Source organism: Camellia sinensis, chromosome 7, assembly GCF_055761805.1.
Source record: "Camellia sinensis isolate YWXY chromosome 7, ASM5576180v1, whole genome shotgun sequence".
Classification (NCBI taxonomy): Eukaryota; Viridiplantae; Streptophyta; class Magnoliopsida; order Ericales; family Theaceae; genus Camellia; species Camellia sinensis.
This window is the reverse complement of record NC_138967.1, coordinates 190,286,748-190,304,842: the sequence shown is the minus strand read 5'-3', so window position 1 is coordinate 190,304,842 and position 18,095 is coordinate 190,286,748. Positions and strand designations below refer to the sequence as shown.

The following is an 18,095-nucleotide window of genomic DNA, read 5'->3' as shown; positions in this document are numbered from 1 at the left end:
CTCAAAATTTGGTTCTCTTAGCAACAATGGCAATGGCATGCTTAAGTCCCAATCCGAGATCTCAGCCTACAATACTGCAGGTGTCTTGAGTGTTTCTTGTTCACAGACCACTGTTACCAAAGCCTCTGCAGGCATTACAATGTGGGAGCTGATGAATCAGGAGATATATAATTCCATGGACGAAAATTAGGTGAGGTTGATATATAATCCCAGATAGTGTATGGTTTATTCTAGTTTTTTATTCAGTTTAGTGAATGTTTATTTTGTGCAGAACTAGCCTACACAATGGTTGCAACTGAGAAGTGTGATGTTTGTACACAAGAATTTGTTATTTGAATATCATTACACAATAAGTAATCGTAGGCTCATATCTTTGTATTTAATAGTAAGAAAATTAGATGAGAAATTTGTATATGTAGGATTTTTTTATGTTTTTCCCTTTTATTTTTTTGGACAGATAATGAGAGGGCCAGTAGAATAGTTCTCATTGAATGCATAATTCCACAATTGTCCCCTTGGATAGTTGTCATATTTATAGTTTTTATGGTCCACTTTTGTAAAACCACAAGCAAGAAATTTTCTTGTGAACAATTCTCTCTCTCTCTCTCTCTCTCTCTGATCTAACCCTGCAGCCACCTGAACATAGTTCCACTTGATGGATGGTTCCTGGATGCTGGTTGGTAACCCAACCACATGCAAATGGCAATGGCTCTGACTAGTAGAAACTCCCCCCCCCCCCCTTTTTTTTTTTTTTTGGTCATATCCCAAATAATCAGAAACTGAAGATTTAGGTCTATTTAGATCTCATTGTGAATCTGTCATGGACAGAAAGTGGAAAAATGACTCAAAATGCTTTTCCAAGTTGCTTCATTTCTGTTATAGAAAGATTGTGCCATTTCTTGACCATTTGTTTCTAAACATAATTCTCTTTGTTGTTCAACGGAGCTTTAGAATTAAATTCATGTATTGTTATTTATTTTTAGAATCAATTGTATACTCTAAAATAGTGTTTTTGTGGATATAATTGTTTAACATTGCTACTGGTTTTGTACCAGGGGGAAAAGATTGCCGTCGTTATTGGTGTTAACTTTGGTTTGTTCTTTGTGATGTTCAGGAGATAGTGATGTCACAGAAAAGATTGCCGTCGTTATTTTTTTATTTTTTGTAAGAGCATTTAAATATCCAATGTGCTGATTGGTGAATTTTAGATTTTATTTTATTATTTTTTTTTTTTTAGGATTTGGGTGAATTTTATAATTTAAATTGCTTTTATGAACATGTACAGTTTAATTATTCTTTGTAAAATATTGAATTTGATGGTTTGATCAATTTTTATTTTTATTTTCTGTTATGATGTTTTTGTGAATGGAATGTAAATAATCAGCTCTTTTCACCGTCGGAAAAAATAGAAATTTTTAATATTTTTATTAATTTTGTTATAGGTTTTACTTTTTGCGACGATATTATACTGTCGCAAAAAATAGAAATTTTATTATTTAAAATAAAAATTTTATTATTTTTTAATATTTTTTGCGACGGCATTACACTGTCGCAAAAAATAGAAAATTTTATATTTTTTATACTTTTTGCGACGGTACCACACCGTCGCAAAAACAGTGTTTTTTTTAAAGAAAAAAACTATTAGCGACGGTATTTTTTTGCCGTCTCAAATAACATTTTTAGCGATGGAAAAATAGAGCCGTCGCAAAAAAGTCAAGAAATTTCAAACGTTATTAGCGACTGCACGGTACCGTCGCAAAAAGGTAAAAAATGCCGTCGCAAAACATTAGCGACGGCACTTACCGTCGCAAAAACTCTTTTGCAACCCCTGCAGTTGCGACCCCCTCTTGCCGTCGCAAAAAGTCATTTTGCCGTCGCAAAAAGTATTAGCGACGGCATTAGGAGTATTAGCGACGGTATTTTACCGTCGCAAATAGTCAATTTTTTTGTAATGATAGGGCCAATAGAATACATGTCCCTCAAATATATATATATATATAGATTATAAAAAACATAGGGGGCTATAGCCGAGCAAAGATTTTCTAATTGAATTCTCTACTTAATTTCCTATTTGATGAGCTATTGGGCCGACTTTTGGATCTAATTTTGATGATTCGTACCGTTCACATTTTAAAATTTGTCATGTATATTATACGTGTAAAAAATTAAATTAATTGAATATCAAAAATTACGTAAACTAAAAATTTTATGAAACAATAAAACTATTTATTAAATTTTTTTTAATAAACGGTTTATAGTTCTTCTGATATTCGATCAATTTAATTTTTTACAGGTATGATGTACATGACAAATTATAAAATGTAAATGATTCGGGTCATTAAAATTGGACCTAAAAATAAACCCAATGACTCATCAAATAAGAAGTTAAAGAAAAAATTTAAAGAGGGAATCCTTACTCGACTATAGTCACTCTTGGCCAAAAGGTTTTTCATTCCTAATGATTGTAACTCCTAATTTTTTATTTTAGTTTTGCCATGACGACACATCCGAGAGGGGTTGACAATAAGAGAGAGAGAAGAGATATTGTTAGCACCGAAAATAAAGAAAAGATAAAAAATGAGAGAAAAATAAAAGAACAATTTGATAATTTGATAGATTCTTTCTACCATTTATAGTTATTTTACATCATTTTGTATGTAGTATATTTACTTTTAAATCCTCATTCTTTTGGAGTAATTATTTCCTGATTTTTTAATTTATTTTGTAATCGTTTTTAAAAGGGAAAATTGGTCTAGGGTCCTTCCTCCACTTTTCGTAATGGAAGAGATCCACAAAATTATTTTTTGATGTCTAAGGTCCCTAAACATATATCAGATAAATTTGTCTCTCTTCCTCGCATACCAGAAACCCCTCTCTCATTCTCACCCAAAAATGGCGTCAGACATTCTCGTGGAAAGATTAATCGTTGCTATTACAAAACAAAATCAAAATATACACACACACAGAGAGAGATGGGGGGTTTTGTAGCAGTTTTTGTGGTTGATTCTGAAAAGGAACACAAGAGGAGGCAGAGCTATATATATATATATGTATGTGGCAGAGGCGCAAAGCTATGGATCTAGATCCTTCAACGAAGTTAACTTAGATCCTTCAACGAAGTTATGGATCTAGATCTTAGCAGAGGCGCAAAGCTTCAGTGATGGAGTGTTCTTGGAGGAGAAGAGGTAAGAAGCTTCACTGTGCAAAGGTAGAAAAAAGTGATGAAAACAGGAGAGATGAAAATATATATATATATATATATAAATATATCTCCAAACCACAAGTTTATCTATCTATGTTTATTTTCTCTCTGTGTTTTGGGAAAATTGGTTCTTTGGCTGTAAGTTCGGTTTGTAAAATTGTTCCAGCACTCTCGATATATCCCCAGAGAAATTCTCTAGGTTTGAACTAAAATTTCTCTGGATTGAACTAAATATATATGTTGTCCAGGAGTACTTGATAATATGTAATCGTGAAAGGTTCAATTTTTAGCTCTGTATGTAATTGCATTTGTTTTAAATTATTTTGATTTTCTTTCTGGATTTTGAACTCTACTGTACTTGTGTGATGCATCATTGTAGTGAAAATGCAACATGAAATTGTTTTGCATCTGTTTTGTACTAGCCTTAATAATGTAATAAGTTTTGTGCTGATGCAAAGAGGTTGATTGGTAGGAGGTTCACTCCAGAGAAATTTGAAAATTTCTCTGACTTCGTAGGCCTTCTCACAAAATTACCACTCCAGAGAAATTTGAAAATTTCTCTGACTTCACAGGCCTTCTCACAAAATTACCACTCCAGAGAAATTTGAAAATTTCTATACAACCTCCTTCACTTGTGCATGTGTTAAGCACTGGACCAATCGACCTGCCAAAACCTGGGGCATAGACATATATGAATGAGAAAGTATGCAAACAGGACACCAACAAAATTGCAGCATAGATACAAGGGTGGGTGTGGGTTCTACACCACTTTGTTCTGTGAATTTTTACTGTATCCGTAGCAAAAATTGTTGAGAGATTATCCTTAATTATGTTGAGAATAAGAGTGTAATCCAGAAGATCATTACATTTTTTAGAAATCTATTATCAATAATTCTGTATCATGGAATCCACCTACTAAACTCCAACACTAGCATGTGTTGAATTATGTAATGTCAGAGCATTTATTCTATGTTGGTCTGGCATTGCTTGAAAAATGTTGCTCTTCAAAAAAATTTCTTTTTAATTAAAAAAATTCAGATATTTGTAACCCAAAGCTGTAGAAGATGCAAAAAACAGAGTAAAGAGTCATAAAAGACCAAAATGCAAGTATGAATTATCTGAACAATAATCTAGAAGAAAGACATTGAGATTGTGTCAGTTGAAATACAAAACTAAAAGATCTATTAGAACTGTAGCTGTAACTACATTCGTGTACAAACATCTCAAGTTTTTTATCGTTAACATTACAAGAAATTGGAATCATTTGATTGCCATTAACCAGAGGTATTTTCCAGTCTCTGACAAGCCAGAGAAATACTCAGATTTTTTCCAGAATTTCTCTGGTGCTGGTAAGTTGTCATTGTTATCCCATTCTAATGTTGCTTACATATTACAATGTGGAATTTTTCCAGTTGAATTTAGTTGAACAATGTTGCTTACCTAATGAATCATAATGATTTGGATGTGAATGAGAAGAAAAGTAGAGAAACTCATCCAGAGAAATTTGGTCCAGAGAAATTTCTCTGGGCCAGAATTTCTCTGACCAATTTTCTCTGCACTGAAATTTCTCTGGACTGAAATTTCTCTGGGCCAAATTTCTCTGGACCAATTTTCTCTGGACTGAAATTTCTCTGGATCAAGGTTGAGGGACCTTAGACATTATAAAAATATTGTTGAGGGACCTTAGACATTATGAAAATATTTGGTGTCCTTTATGCTATAAAATCATAATACCAGGGACCTTAAAAAAAAAACCCCTTTTTAAAATCAACTCTTGGACGATGGAGTCAACGAATTTGGTCAATTTGGTTCAAAAATTAAAAAATATAAAAAATAATTTGGCTAAAGTTTCGTGGCTCAAGCTTGCAAACCAAGCCGGTGTTACGGCACACCGTACCACTGTGGGGAATTAACAACTAGATGGCGACACTCACGATGGGGACAACTGTGAGAAGTTTTTGGTTGGTCCGAGATACATATAATTCTTCACATGGGTTTTAATGGACAGTGAAAGTAAGATTGATTTTATATTGAGTAATTAAAATATATAAGAAAATATAAAAATTTGTGTGTTTTTGAATTAATTAATAATAGAAAATATTAAAAAAATTATCAAATGTCTTATCTGAAATAGGCCTTATCTCATATGAGATATTTGATAAAATATTTAATATAAATTTTAATATCTATTAATAATTTTTTGACAATAATATCTTACAACTCCCAACGTGGCAGATCATGATTGACGATGACCCTAACATCAACCGAATGAGGAAACCGGGTCACATTTGTCGTTGGACCCCACTTAATGCGTCCGACCCATTTTTCAATGCAATTTATACTCTACTTTATGAAAAAGAAATTCGAGATTTTTTTTAAAAAAAAATACGAGTAAATCACACTCACGTCATTGAAAAAAAAATATAATTTTATAAAATTTATATAATTATATTATATTTTTTTTATGTTTTAATTTACATGATACTATTTTTTTCATGAGCAATTCGTTAGATGAAAAAAATTTATATTATTAACTCTTTTATATTCAAATATGTATTTTACATTAGGGTTTGCAGTGACATAACAAAATATCAAAAAATTTACAATTTTAAAACACTTTTTACATATTTAAAAATATTTTTATATTTTTTTTTAACACTAATAATAGTCCTAAGGCCGTGTTTAACATTTTCGTTTACTTTATTATATTTATTGGCATTAATTTTGATTCTAAAATTTTATTAAAAAATATTAATATAGTTATATTAAAATTTTAAAATTTAATATATTTTCTTCAAATCTAAAAAAAAAATCAAAATATAATTTACCTTTAATTTCAGATTGTAAAAGGTCTATTGTAATGGGTCCACGGACTACAACATTGCAACCAAATGAGGTAATGGGCCCACAAACAGTATATTGTTGGATCATCAGGTGGGATCACAATTTTTTTTAAAAATTATTTATACTAATAAATTTAAAAATATGAATCACTAAAATTGAATAATTATAATAAAGGTTAAATTATAAATATACCTGAGTTTTGATTAAAATACGAATCACCTCCTGCAGTTTTGAAAATTACATTTCACCCATGTGATTTCTAATTTCATAGCAAATCGCCCTTTTTATTAATAAATTATCAAGTCAATTAACAGTTTTTAATGATATTAGAAATATGTTTCAATTAATAATTTAAGTAATTTTATTATTGTATGAGAGAGCAATTATGAATTTCATTTTTTTAGTTAATTCTATTAAATAAAAAATACTAATAAGGAGGTATTTGTAATTTTTCAAATCACAGGAGACAATATGTACTTTAAACAAATTTTAGAAGATGTATTTATAATTTACCCTATAATAAATTATTCGAGTAAAAGTAAAATAAAATTTATTAATATTCATACAGGGGGGGACACGGGTGGCTCGGGGGCAAAATATTTCTGATAATTTTGATTACATATGTATGGATAATGTATTTGAGCATCTTCACTTCTTCATCATATGTTTTTTTTTTATTAAATTTAAATTTATAAAAAAAATTACTAAAAGTGTAATCAATTATCTCATTAAATTTATATCAAATCAAGGGACAGTTTTTCACCAAATCAAGAATAAGTTATTCACCATATTTCTAATCATTTAATTCTTACTCAAATTTAATGAAAACTTTACAAGTGTTTAGGAATGGAGATTGTTTTATTTGCTTAAAAATGATTAAAGTAAAATTTTAAGATAAATTGTAAATTTTTCAAAAAGATTTAATGAGGGAAAAAAAGAAGATTGAAATGCTCCATATTAGATTGAGTTTTTAACCAAATTCTTACTTAAATTTGATTAAAAAAAATAATTAAAAAAAAGGATCGAGTCTAGGGTGGCCATTCGTCAGGCCAAGTCAGATTCGGGCCGGATCGACACTACATAATAAAAGATTGTCTCTACCCAAGTCTGGCCTGACCCTAACATCTGACCTCTACATCTATTCAAGTCCAGCCCAAAAAATAATTAAAAACCTCAAGTCTAGCCATGAGACTATATGTTAAATTTTTTTAAATATATTTTATAATTAAATTCAATCCCACATTATGTTCCTTAGATAAATATACTAACATTATTTTACATTGAAATATTTTGTGTATAAATTAAATAATTTTTTAAATAAATTAAATCACAAATCACGCCAACGTAAGTTTTAATAAAATCAACAAATATAAAGTTTAGATCTCAATAAAAAATATATATATTAAAATTAATTAAGTTAATAACAGATCGGTCCAAGATGGACTGAGTTAAAAATATAAATCTCAAATCTAACTGATTAATATATCGGAGTAAAAATATTAATCTAACTCAATTTTATGAATTAAAATAATTTTTTTAAATCTTAAAAATAAGACCGGACCGGACCGGACAAGTTGGGTGAGCTAACGGCCGGTACGTACTCTAATCGAATCCCACGAAGATGCCGTTTGAAGGCACTCAAAAAATCCCATTTGACTTTTTTTTAATTTTTTTTATTTTAATAATTTCAGAGGAAGATGACACTTCCATTATTCAGCCTTAGCTTCGCATGTCAATTTTTTTAGTTTTTATTTTATTTTATTATTTTATTTATAAAAAGATAAAATAGATTAAAAATTTAAAAAGATAAAATGTGTTATTTAAATCATAATAATTTCATTTTTTCTCTCAAAAAAGTTTTAAAAAAACTAAAAAATCTATTTTAAACGAGATTTTTTAACCCTAGACTAAAATAAATGAAAAGTCAACCCATATCCTAAACAAACCCTCAAACTGTATTGTCAATTTTATACATCAAAACATATTTTAAAAAGGGACCGGCTTTTTTCTAGTATAAAATCGGATTGGAGAAGTGTTATTCATTAGGCTTATTTTTAAATTTTGATAATTTGAACCTTTCATATTTTAAGATTCATCAAATGTATCGTCTCTACAAAAACTCAACAATTGGATAACGACAATTACGTTTTTAGATCAATTTTGTATGGGAAAAAAAGATAGTGAAAAAATTAACGGTTCATATAAATTTGATCCAAATATATGATTTTCGTTATCCGATTGACTTGATTTTTTGCAAAAATAATATACTTAATAAATCTTAAAAAATAAATAATTTGAATTATTAAAATGAAATTAAAAAAATAGACCCAACGGGCCGGATTGGGTGTCCACTCCGATTTTGGACCGCGGATAGTTCACATCCTTTTAAAAAAAAGCAAAATGAAAAATAAAAAGTTTAATAAGAAAACTGGATATTTTTATTAAATTTTTATAAAAAAACATTTTACGGTCAAGTTTTTCATGTTGATTTTCAATTTTAAGAACAAAAAAATAAAGTAAAATAAAATAAAATAAAAACACATTGAGATTAATAGATTACATGAAAGACAATTTTTTCAAACTGTACTAGGGGCCATATTGCATTCAATATTCACCCACAAATTAACTCTTCTGAATTAAAAATGTTAGATAGAATTAAATGGTTGCAGCCTCGCAAAAGCAAAGGGACCTTGCCACTTTAATTTTGATGGTCAGATTCATAATATGTCTACCCAAGTACCCATCTCCTATTAGGTTGTGTTTGGTACAATTTATTAAAATTGGTCGTATTTTTTCATAAATTTATTCCAAAACAAGTGAGCGTGGCCAAAGAGAGTGGAAAGTGAAGGGAAATTGGCTAGAGATGGTGACTGAAGGTGAAGGTGGTCGGTAGTGGTTATAAATGGTGGTCGACGAATGGCAAAGAGAGGAAGGAAAGAAAGCTTGCTTAAAAATAACAAAAACAAACAAGTTTTCATCTTTATAAAATTTAACAAATTTTTGTAAATTGTTTATATTTTCTTGGAAAGGAAAAAAAAAAAAAAAAACATCAAACAAATTTTAGTTTTCAATTTTCAAAATTTTTATAAACATAAACAAAAAACTGTAAATATAAACGTTATGGAAGTAGACTTACAATTTTTTTGAGAATTTATGTTAGTGTGTTTGATGCAACTTTTGTTTATAAATTATGAGACAAGAATAACTTACAAAAACTGCAAAAAAGATATTATAAAAAAAACTAGAGTAAAAATGTTTTTAATGTCTGCTTTCAAATTCCATTTTGAAAAATGTAAACCAAACAGGTCCTTGAGCTACCACTATGGTTGCCATAATCCTTCAGAATGTAATATTTGTCAATACTTTTGAGTAAACAAAGTCCAGTCCACATAACACAACCTAAGCTGGGGAAACATTTCAAGACACGTTTTTAGGTATCACTAGGGGTCTCACAATTCAGAAACGTAGAACAGAACAGAAACAATTCTAGCATCGAGATATGAAGAATTTTCAGAGAAATTTCACAAAGTACATACGAATGCAAGCAATGGCTTAAGTACACATCGTCTAAATTAAAGTTTATTATAGTAACTAACCAACCAACCTTTCATATAAATACGAATCTCATCGAGTAATGATGGTGCATGAGCAAGCAAGAATCTGCAGATCTTAAGTCAATATCCTTGCATTATCAAATAAAAGGGTTAATACAATATCATCCTTTACATCGACCCCTGTTTTCCTATTGTCTGCCATTTACAACAGTTAGAAATTCCGGCAGAAAATATACCCTAAGATGCCAAATAACAAAATAATAACCCTAGGTCAGAGGATGGTGATGCCAACTAGTACATAGCACAACTCACCATCAGTCCCCATGTACACTTCCATTCTACTTGCAACTTAAACCTAGCTGAGTGAAGAACATGAAATTTAAATAACCAAAGCAGAGAAACCAAATAAAAATTTCCAGGTAGTATTGCTATAAGATCGGAGCATAATAGGTAAGAGTAAGAATAACCTGTATCTACAAGGAATCATACGTTCCATTAGTGTCGGTCACAGATCATTTGACACAATTGGTAAGGCTGGCAAATCAAGATCGAAGAGACATTTAGTCATCCTTTGTGGAGCAAAATAAATAAAAATTAAATGATTTCTTTAATTTTAATGGCACTATAGTGAGCAATATTTGTTGAGAATACGAGTCATTGCCAATATAGAAATTAAATCAATTCTTCGAATCCATTAATTCTTCAAATGCATTACTGACTAATTTCAAGTATACTCAAATATAATCAAAGGATTACACTCCAATTTAAAAGCCAAATGTGGGATGGGAAACTAAAAATAATATCATATTTTACTCATTGAACATAGTGCATTTAAATCTAATACGCTTAGACTGTCTCTAATTGAACCGATGTGAAACTTCAGACAATGCAATCATTGAACTTCATGCCCGTAAAATGAAAATTCATGTACTGTTATTATTTTTTTATTTTTTGTTCTTAAAATTGAAAATTCATGTACTGCATTGTCTAATCATTGAACGTCAAGTTCTTCTGTTCTAATCATTTATATAAATGAATTTCTTTGGGTCCTTCACTAATACAATTGTCACATGATCATGCACATTAAGCAGGAGTTAGATATACCAAAACATGAAAAAAAGCTTACAAATAAAATAAAGAGAAGAACTGAGGAAAAAATCATGCAAATACAGTACATATACTAACCAGTCAACATGATCACTTATCCTGATCTCTCGAATAGATGATGGCGTGCCAACATTTCAGGTATCCCCAATGCAGAAATGCTTGCACAACCAAAAAGCTCTTGAAGCTTTGTATCACATAGAATTACCACTGAATTCAGAGGATCCTGGAAGTGAAGGAATAAAAAAGGTCAATACAGTTTACATGGCAATATTATTTACTGTAATCTTACTAAACACTGACACCCAATGAACAAAACCTATAGTAACAAAATTATAAACTCAATTTATTCTCATGAGAATCTCAAAAGAGCAGGGAAGAAGCAAAAGAAGAAGAAAAAGCAAAAGAAGAAGACATCCTCCAAGAGTGTAAATGTAGAAAAAGATAAATGGAATTGTGGCTTCTTTTATAAGGGTGTATTTTGGTAAGTTTTGTTCCAAATTGATTAGTATATGTAATGAACCTTCACAAGTTTTTAGTCATCATCACATCATGTTTATGTTCAGAATTATTTTAACTACTAATCTAACTCTATGCACTCAGGAAGCCCATCTGCTTCCGGTTTGCTGCGACTCGATTATATTTATGTCCATATTATCAAGAAATACAAGGTCATACCATCATTCTCACTCTATTTCAAATTCTAGTTGGAATCTCTACACCTTATGGTACTTCTGACTTGGATCAGATCACCCCTCCTTAGTAATCTACTCTACAGTTACCATGTGCATTCATGTAATCGTCGAGAGAGCGACAGAGAGAGAGAATGCGGGCGACTTTGTGGGAAATGGGAAACAGACAATTTAAATGATCTAAAATTTCATATCCATTTTGTTTAGAAAAATAGCAAGGATATTAAATGGAATATCAAAAGATTTGTGTAATAACTGTCGAAAAAATAAGAACAGATTTAGTTGTATTTATTAACAAGACCAACCCATCTTCATATCATTCTCTCATCTTGTTCAAGTAGTCCACAAGTAGCTTCCCGATAATGCAATCATTCTATCTTTCTTCTACTGCCGCTTGTCCCATATATCATTTTCTGCATTCATAAGAGATCTTCTTCATTTATTGATTCTTGACATGTTTGGGATTGTTTGGGTTTTTCTAGAAATGTGATGGATTCTTTCCGTGCCTTGGGGTGGAGGCTAGTGTGAGGAAGAGAAGGAAAGAGGTGTGGTCTTTGGTGTCCTTGGTTTTGATGTGGATCATTTGGCAGGAGCAAAAATGTCTTTGATTCTTGAAGATCTGGAAGGGCCCATCTTTAAATTAAATGGCAGATTTCTGCCTTTATTGTATAGTTTATTTTCGGATGTAGTAGAGCCGTCATCAGCCCATTTTTGGATTTTGAATAATCTTTTGAGTGATTTTGATGTGTATTAAGGATTTTTGCTTTTCTTTATATTGTATAGGGGTGCCTTCCCCTTAATGCTTTTTGCATACGGACAGCACACAGGTCCTTTCTTATTAAATATCTACTTATCCAAAAAATAAATAAATAAACAAATAAAACAAAGACCATGTATCCTTCAGCCACAGTAAAAAACAAGCCTCTCAATAAATGGCAAGGCATACATGACAACTTGGCTAAAATCTACTTTCATCTAGCATGTAAACTGTTTGTGAAAATAAATCATAAAAAATATGCTCTTGGTTCAAAGAAATGCTGTGAATTGAATTCAATATGATGAGAACCCACTGAAAGAACAAAGATAACAAGAAAGGGAAAAAATGACAACCAGATGAAAGTGAAACTAATATTTATATACAGTAAACAACTTCATCAACAGTTGACACATGTAAATACCATCATTCTCAACTGCATATCTTAAACATGGAACCCAGGAAAATAAAATCTGTTACTCAAAGCCCACTTCCAGGTTACCCAAATGGTTTCTTCAATTTGATGGCGGCCATCCCATTTACTGAGTTGAAACAAATAATTTTTGTATAAACATAGTAACGCTAAAACTCCTCAATTATTCCCATTAGTTGGACCAAACATAGATATAGTATGTATGCTATCATTGATAAATACAACTTAAAAGAGAAGTAAATAAAATAAAATCAAACCTAACTGGATACTGCAACAGTAACGGACATATTTTTCAGAATCAAGTTATTCTAGCTACTAACTTGTTACGACAAAATTTCAACTAAAGAAATTGAACTGAGTCATGCATTCAGTTACCCACCTCAAGTTGGTTGACCTTTATGTACTCCCAAACATGTCTTAAGACCTCAGACTGAATCATCTCCCTTCCACTAGTACCAAAAAAATTTGCAAGGGCTTCAGATATTATCACAGCTGGTTCAGACTCAGCACTTTTTGTCTCTAATTCCACCTCTACTTTTGGTTTCTTAGAATTTCGACCTACCGGTTCTGAAAGCATCAAAACAATACAGTCAAAGTCATTGGAAGAAAAAAACAAATATAAACAAAGAAAGAAACAAAAAAAATGCGGAACACAAAAACACTGTACTGACAGACACATACTTGCAGGTTCAAGTGTGATAATATGTTTAGCTAGCAATTTATTCATCTTGAACATGTCAGTACAGTCTGTCTCAAACACTAAACGTAGCTCATCATTGCAAATTATCTCCCTTTTGTTACTTGGATCTTGAAGATTGTTTTTCCTTATGTAAGCCCACAACTGCTTCACAATCTGAACCAAACAGAATGTAACTTTAGAAGGAACAATGTTAAAAAAGATGAACGTTATTCAAAAACTAAAAAAATCCAGAAGTTTAAACCTCAGTCCTAGGCAGTGCTGGATGCCCGACAATGGCCTGAAGTTCAGGTGAAACCCCACAAAGTTTGTTTAGCCCACCTGGCCCACCTCTCCTCTTTTTTCCAGTTTGAGAACTGCAAAGAGATAATAATAAATAACACAACCACAACAGGCTAATCATCAAATGACATAAACACATACAAAGTCAACATACTATGAGCAATCAGTATGCTGACTATAAATCTGGGGGGGTTATTTCATCCAAGCAAAAGCAATTAGACGTGAGATAGAGCAACCATTGAGATAAAGCACCCAAGGGTTATTACACCATTTTGAAGTCAGAAGATTGTGATCACACACGTTGGACGTTTCAGCTTTGAGGTTAAAGACTCAACCACTCCTTAGTTCAAATGGAAATGGAAATGGAAATGGAACTGGAAATGAAAGACTAAACCGCATCTTAGTTCACGCAGCTAGCTTACACACATATTTTCTTTAATCCCACTTGCTTAGTGTTCATGAATACATAAGCTATTGCCATTATTTGATTTGTGCTTATGGAAGAAAGCGTTCTTGTTGCCACAGTGATACTGAACCAAGAATTGATGAATTCTGTTAGTAATTCCGATACAGAAGGCCTTGCAACCTCACGATATTTGCTTCGCGTAGAACCATGAGTTCAATACAATCACATTTGAAATTTGGTTTACTGGTTAAATGATTGTACAAACCACATTATAGAGACAACGTTGCGGTATGCATCCTCACAGTAGTAGAAGAAGAGTTAACTAAGCTCTTATCGGGGTTTTGTTTATTGATATATACACTTGAAAGCAAGATCTAATAGAATTGAGCATTATCCCAAAGATTAAAAATGGAAAACAATTTATCTCCTAAGTCCTAAGTTAAAGATTGCACTCCACACGTTTCATAGTTCAATAAATCAGTCATACACCCAAGATAACATTTTGTTTCTCTATTGGAACAACCCACAACCTATACAATATACCGCAACGCAAACCATAATTTTTTTGTTTTTTTGATAATAGGGTGTCCGGGCCAGCTTGCAGAGCCCGGGCAAACCTCCAGCGTACTCAGAGACAAGTCTTTTAGGTTACATCACAAATTACAAATTCATAGGCAAATAAACATCAATGCACAAAAAAAATAGACTTACAAGTTACAATATCATGATGCCAGTGAATTCTAACCAACTCGAGAAAAAACAAATCCAAACATCGATTGGTTGTTTAGCAAACGTAACCAACAAGGAAAGTGATTAATTTTCTATTCATTTCCTGAATTTTCTCACCAACCAAAAGGGCGGTTGAGCAAAACATACCTCTCTTTCGGGGATTCGATAGGGGCTGCGTCAGTAGTAGCGGGGGCGGAGGATTCAGTCTTCGTAGGCGGCGGTGGTCGGAAACCGAGCTCGTTGGCGGCGAAAAGAGGGGGTTGGCGGAAATTAGGGTTTTGGTGGAGGAGAAAATGGGTTTTTAGAGGGGGTTGGTGGTGGTGGAGGGGTGGTGGAGGAGGGTGAGATCGGAGGAGGAGGAGGTGGATCTGGTTCTGGATGAAATCGAGCTTGGGAGTGAGGTCTAACCCTAGCTTGGATTCCAAATGGTGAACGACGCTGTTGAAGGAGGTGAAGGCGGTGGAGCTAGGGTTTGTTTGGCGAAGAAGAGACTCTAGGGCTTCAGCTATGTCCTGGTCGGACACCATTGTTGTTTCTCTCTCAGTCATTCAAATTTTTTATATAAACTGAAATTAACGGACTCGCAAAAACACACTCTCTTGTCTTCCTCTCTTCGCCAAAGGATTTCTGTCTCCGGTACTAAATCCATCACAACTATCACAACTATTAGATATCTCTTAAAATTTACATATAATTTAATAATTGTGAATAATTTGAGATAAAAATATTTTCAAATTTACATATAATTTAATAATTATGAATAATTTAAGATAGAAGAACATAAATTTTGGGAGAGAGACGATCCTTTCTGCCCTCACCCCTCTCCACTCCTTATGTTTTCACACCTGGTCTCTCTTTGGAGCAACTGAAATGATGAAATTGCCCTTACCTAATTTAGTGAGTGACAAATGGGTTATGCAAGAAGCTTCTATTTGCACGCACCACTTTCCTTCTCTTCACACATTTAATGATATTTTTTTATATTACATTTTTATTTTAAAATAAAATTATTAAAATATTCCTTTCTTCTTTAACCAAAACCCTAACCCTAACCTTAATACCCAACACAGTGCCTCCCTTTCCGGTCATCTCCTTCATCCCTCTGTCGCCTCCCTCTTCTCGAATTGAAGCCCCACCTCACCCTATCGTTCGTCGCTCACTCACCCTCCCCACCACCCCCGTAACCCCTTACTTCGGGACACAGCACCACCGCTGCCGTAGGTTCCACCCCTTCGCGACCCTCAATTCTGCACACACAAAGAGAGAGAGAGAGAATGAGAGAGAGAGTAGACTCATTTTCTTGCCATCAACATCCGAAGCCTCCTTTTCGTGACTAAGAAGGAAGAGAGAGAGATTGAGGGGATAGGGTGGGCGTCGTGGTAGTGTCGTCGGTGGATAGAGGAAGAGATGGGAATGGCGACTGGAAGGGAGGTGATAACGATGGTGTTGCGTTTCCGCCGGCGAGGTGGTTGCCGGTCTGGAAGGTGTGTGGATTGGGAGGGTTGGAAAGTTGTGTTTATGGGGATATAATTAGAATAAAAGTGTGTGTAATGAGTAAATATTTTATATTTTATTTTTTATTTTTTTAGGTGTGTGAATTAAGAAGGATGTGCAAATAGAGGATTGAGTGTGTGCAAATAGAAGCTCCTGGTTATGCAAGACTATAATTGTGCGATTAAAATTTGCCACCTATTTGGTCAGATAAATTACAAATACTCTATTTAAGATTTGTTTAAAATTTAAATTGTCTTATGTAAGTTTAAGAATTACATTCGCTTTCGTTTCAAATTTCAAATCGCATAAGAAATAACCTATTTTAGTAATTAATTATCAAATAATTAAATTTTGTAATGATTTAAAAAATATTTTTTAATTAATAATTTTGATAATTTTATTATTATATAGAAAAATAGTTAGAAATTTTATTTTTTTTGTTAATTTTGTTAAATAAAAAATGCTAATAAAGAATTTTTAGAATTTTTAGAATTATAAGAGACAATCTGTATTTGAAACAAATCTCAAAAAATCTATTTTTAATTTGCCTCATTTGGTTTGGACTTTGGAGAATCAGCCTCAGCAACAAACTAACTTGTCACTCCTGTGCGCAACTTAGTTGGTTAGGAGGGCCTCAAGTTGTTACCAACATAGCATTTGGCATGGGTTCGATTCTATTCCACTATGCAAGTTCTGACTTAAACAAAGCTTATGTTAAGGGGTCGGTGCAACCTCATAAGTTATAGTTTCTACTCTAGAACAAAAAATAGAACACCTGGTAATCTCGACATAAGTGAGACCTGTGGAAGGATGTGAGGATTATCATGTACCCAAAAATAAATAAATAAAAATAAATAAATAACTTGTCACAATTATAAACTTCCTTTTTTTTTTTTTTTTTGTTGGGAGGGGGGAGTTACAAAGAAAACCCCAGAGTTTGGTCCTAGTAACAAAATTAATCATTAGTTTTTAATTTTGTCAATCTAAACCTTAATCTTTTGATTGATTTTCAATCTAAACATCTGCCTATTTTTTGTAAGTAAAATCAATGTAAAAAAATGATATTTTGGTCATTGAACTCAATGAAAATGATATTTTAAACGTTTTATGTAGACCTATATTGAATTTAATGGTTAAAATATCATTTTTCTGTCAGTTTTACTTGACAAAAATAGGCATATAGTTTGGATTAAAAACAAATCAAAAGATTATGATTTAAATTGACAAAATTAAGAACTTAGAGTTTATTTTGTTACAAAGGTCAAACGTTGGAGTTTTTTTTTGTAATTATTCCTTTTCTTTTTTTAGAAAATGATTTGTACATTAAAAAAAAAATTATACATAAAATCATGAGGAAACAACCAACAGTGTGATAGTTGAAAAAAAAAAAAAATCACATTGACTATAAATTTTAATTATTAAAATTATAAACTTTATCAGGAATAAGTAACTATTTTTAAAAATCACACCTAATCTGTAATAACATCATAGTGCCATTTTTTTTTTAAATTGTAAATCATTTTAACGGGTCTTTTACTTTAAAATAAATGGACACACTTTTGCCAATTCATTATGTAGGCATTTTTGTACAATTTTGTGTGTATATATCCACTCTTGTTTTTTTCCTTTTTTATTTAACAAAGCAAAAAAACTCCATACCATATTATTATGGGTAAATTACATTAAAATTTCCTTGAGTTAAAAAAAATATAACAAATTCTATAATTTCAACATAATTACACCAACTTTCCTTTTAATATGATCAACATTGGTTGGACAAGCCACCGATCTTGTGCACACCCCTAATTTGGATTGAGCCTGTCCAATCTGTTGTCGATTGGAAACAAACCTTAGCCAAAATAAAAATAAACAAACTTCAAATAGTTAGTACTGATCTTTGGGGA

The 18,095-nt window shown here is 31.9% G+C and overlaps 1 protein-coding gene across 1 annotated transcript; it reads right to left on the bottom strand.

The window, feature by feature from the left end:
- Positions 1-9,715: 9,715 nt before the first annotated feature.
- On the bottom strand, positions 9,716-15,631 carry LOC114278044 (uncharacterized). The gene is made up of 6 exons (XM_028220018.2): positions 14,845-15,631; positions 13,525-13,636; positions 13,265-13,436; positions 12,963-13,150; positions 10,786-10,930; positions 9,716-10,134 (listed from the first exon to the last, which is right to left on the bottom strand). Exons 1-5 carry the CDS (start codon positions 15,243-15,245, stop codon positions 10,802-10,804), a joined length of 1,002 nt encoding a protein of 333 aa, XP_028075819.2. The 5' UTR covers positions 15,246-15,631; the 3' UTR covers positions 9,716-10,134; positions 10,786-10,801.
- Between the last annotated feature and the right edge of the window lie 2,464 nt (positions 15,632-18,095).

What these genes read in the sequence shown, in the direction of transcription:
- LOC114278044 (XM_028220018.2), bottom strand. Translation starts at nt 15,245, where the DNA reads ATGACTGAGAGAGAAACAACAATGGTGTCCGACCAGGACATAGCTGAA. An exon ending in ATCGAATCCCCGAAAGAGAG is followed by an intron (nt 13,637 to 14,844) that starts GTATGTTTTGCT and finishes ATCTCTTTGCAG; the next exon opens with TTCTCAAACTGGAAAAAAGA. An exon ending in TAAAGGTCAACCAACTTGAG is followed by an intron (nt 10,931 to 12,962) that starts GTGGGTAACTGA and finishes CTTCACTTCCAG; the next exon opens with GATCCTCTGAATTCAGTGGT.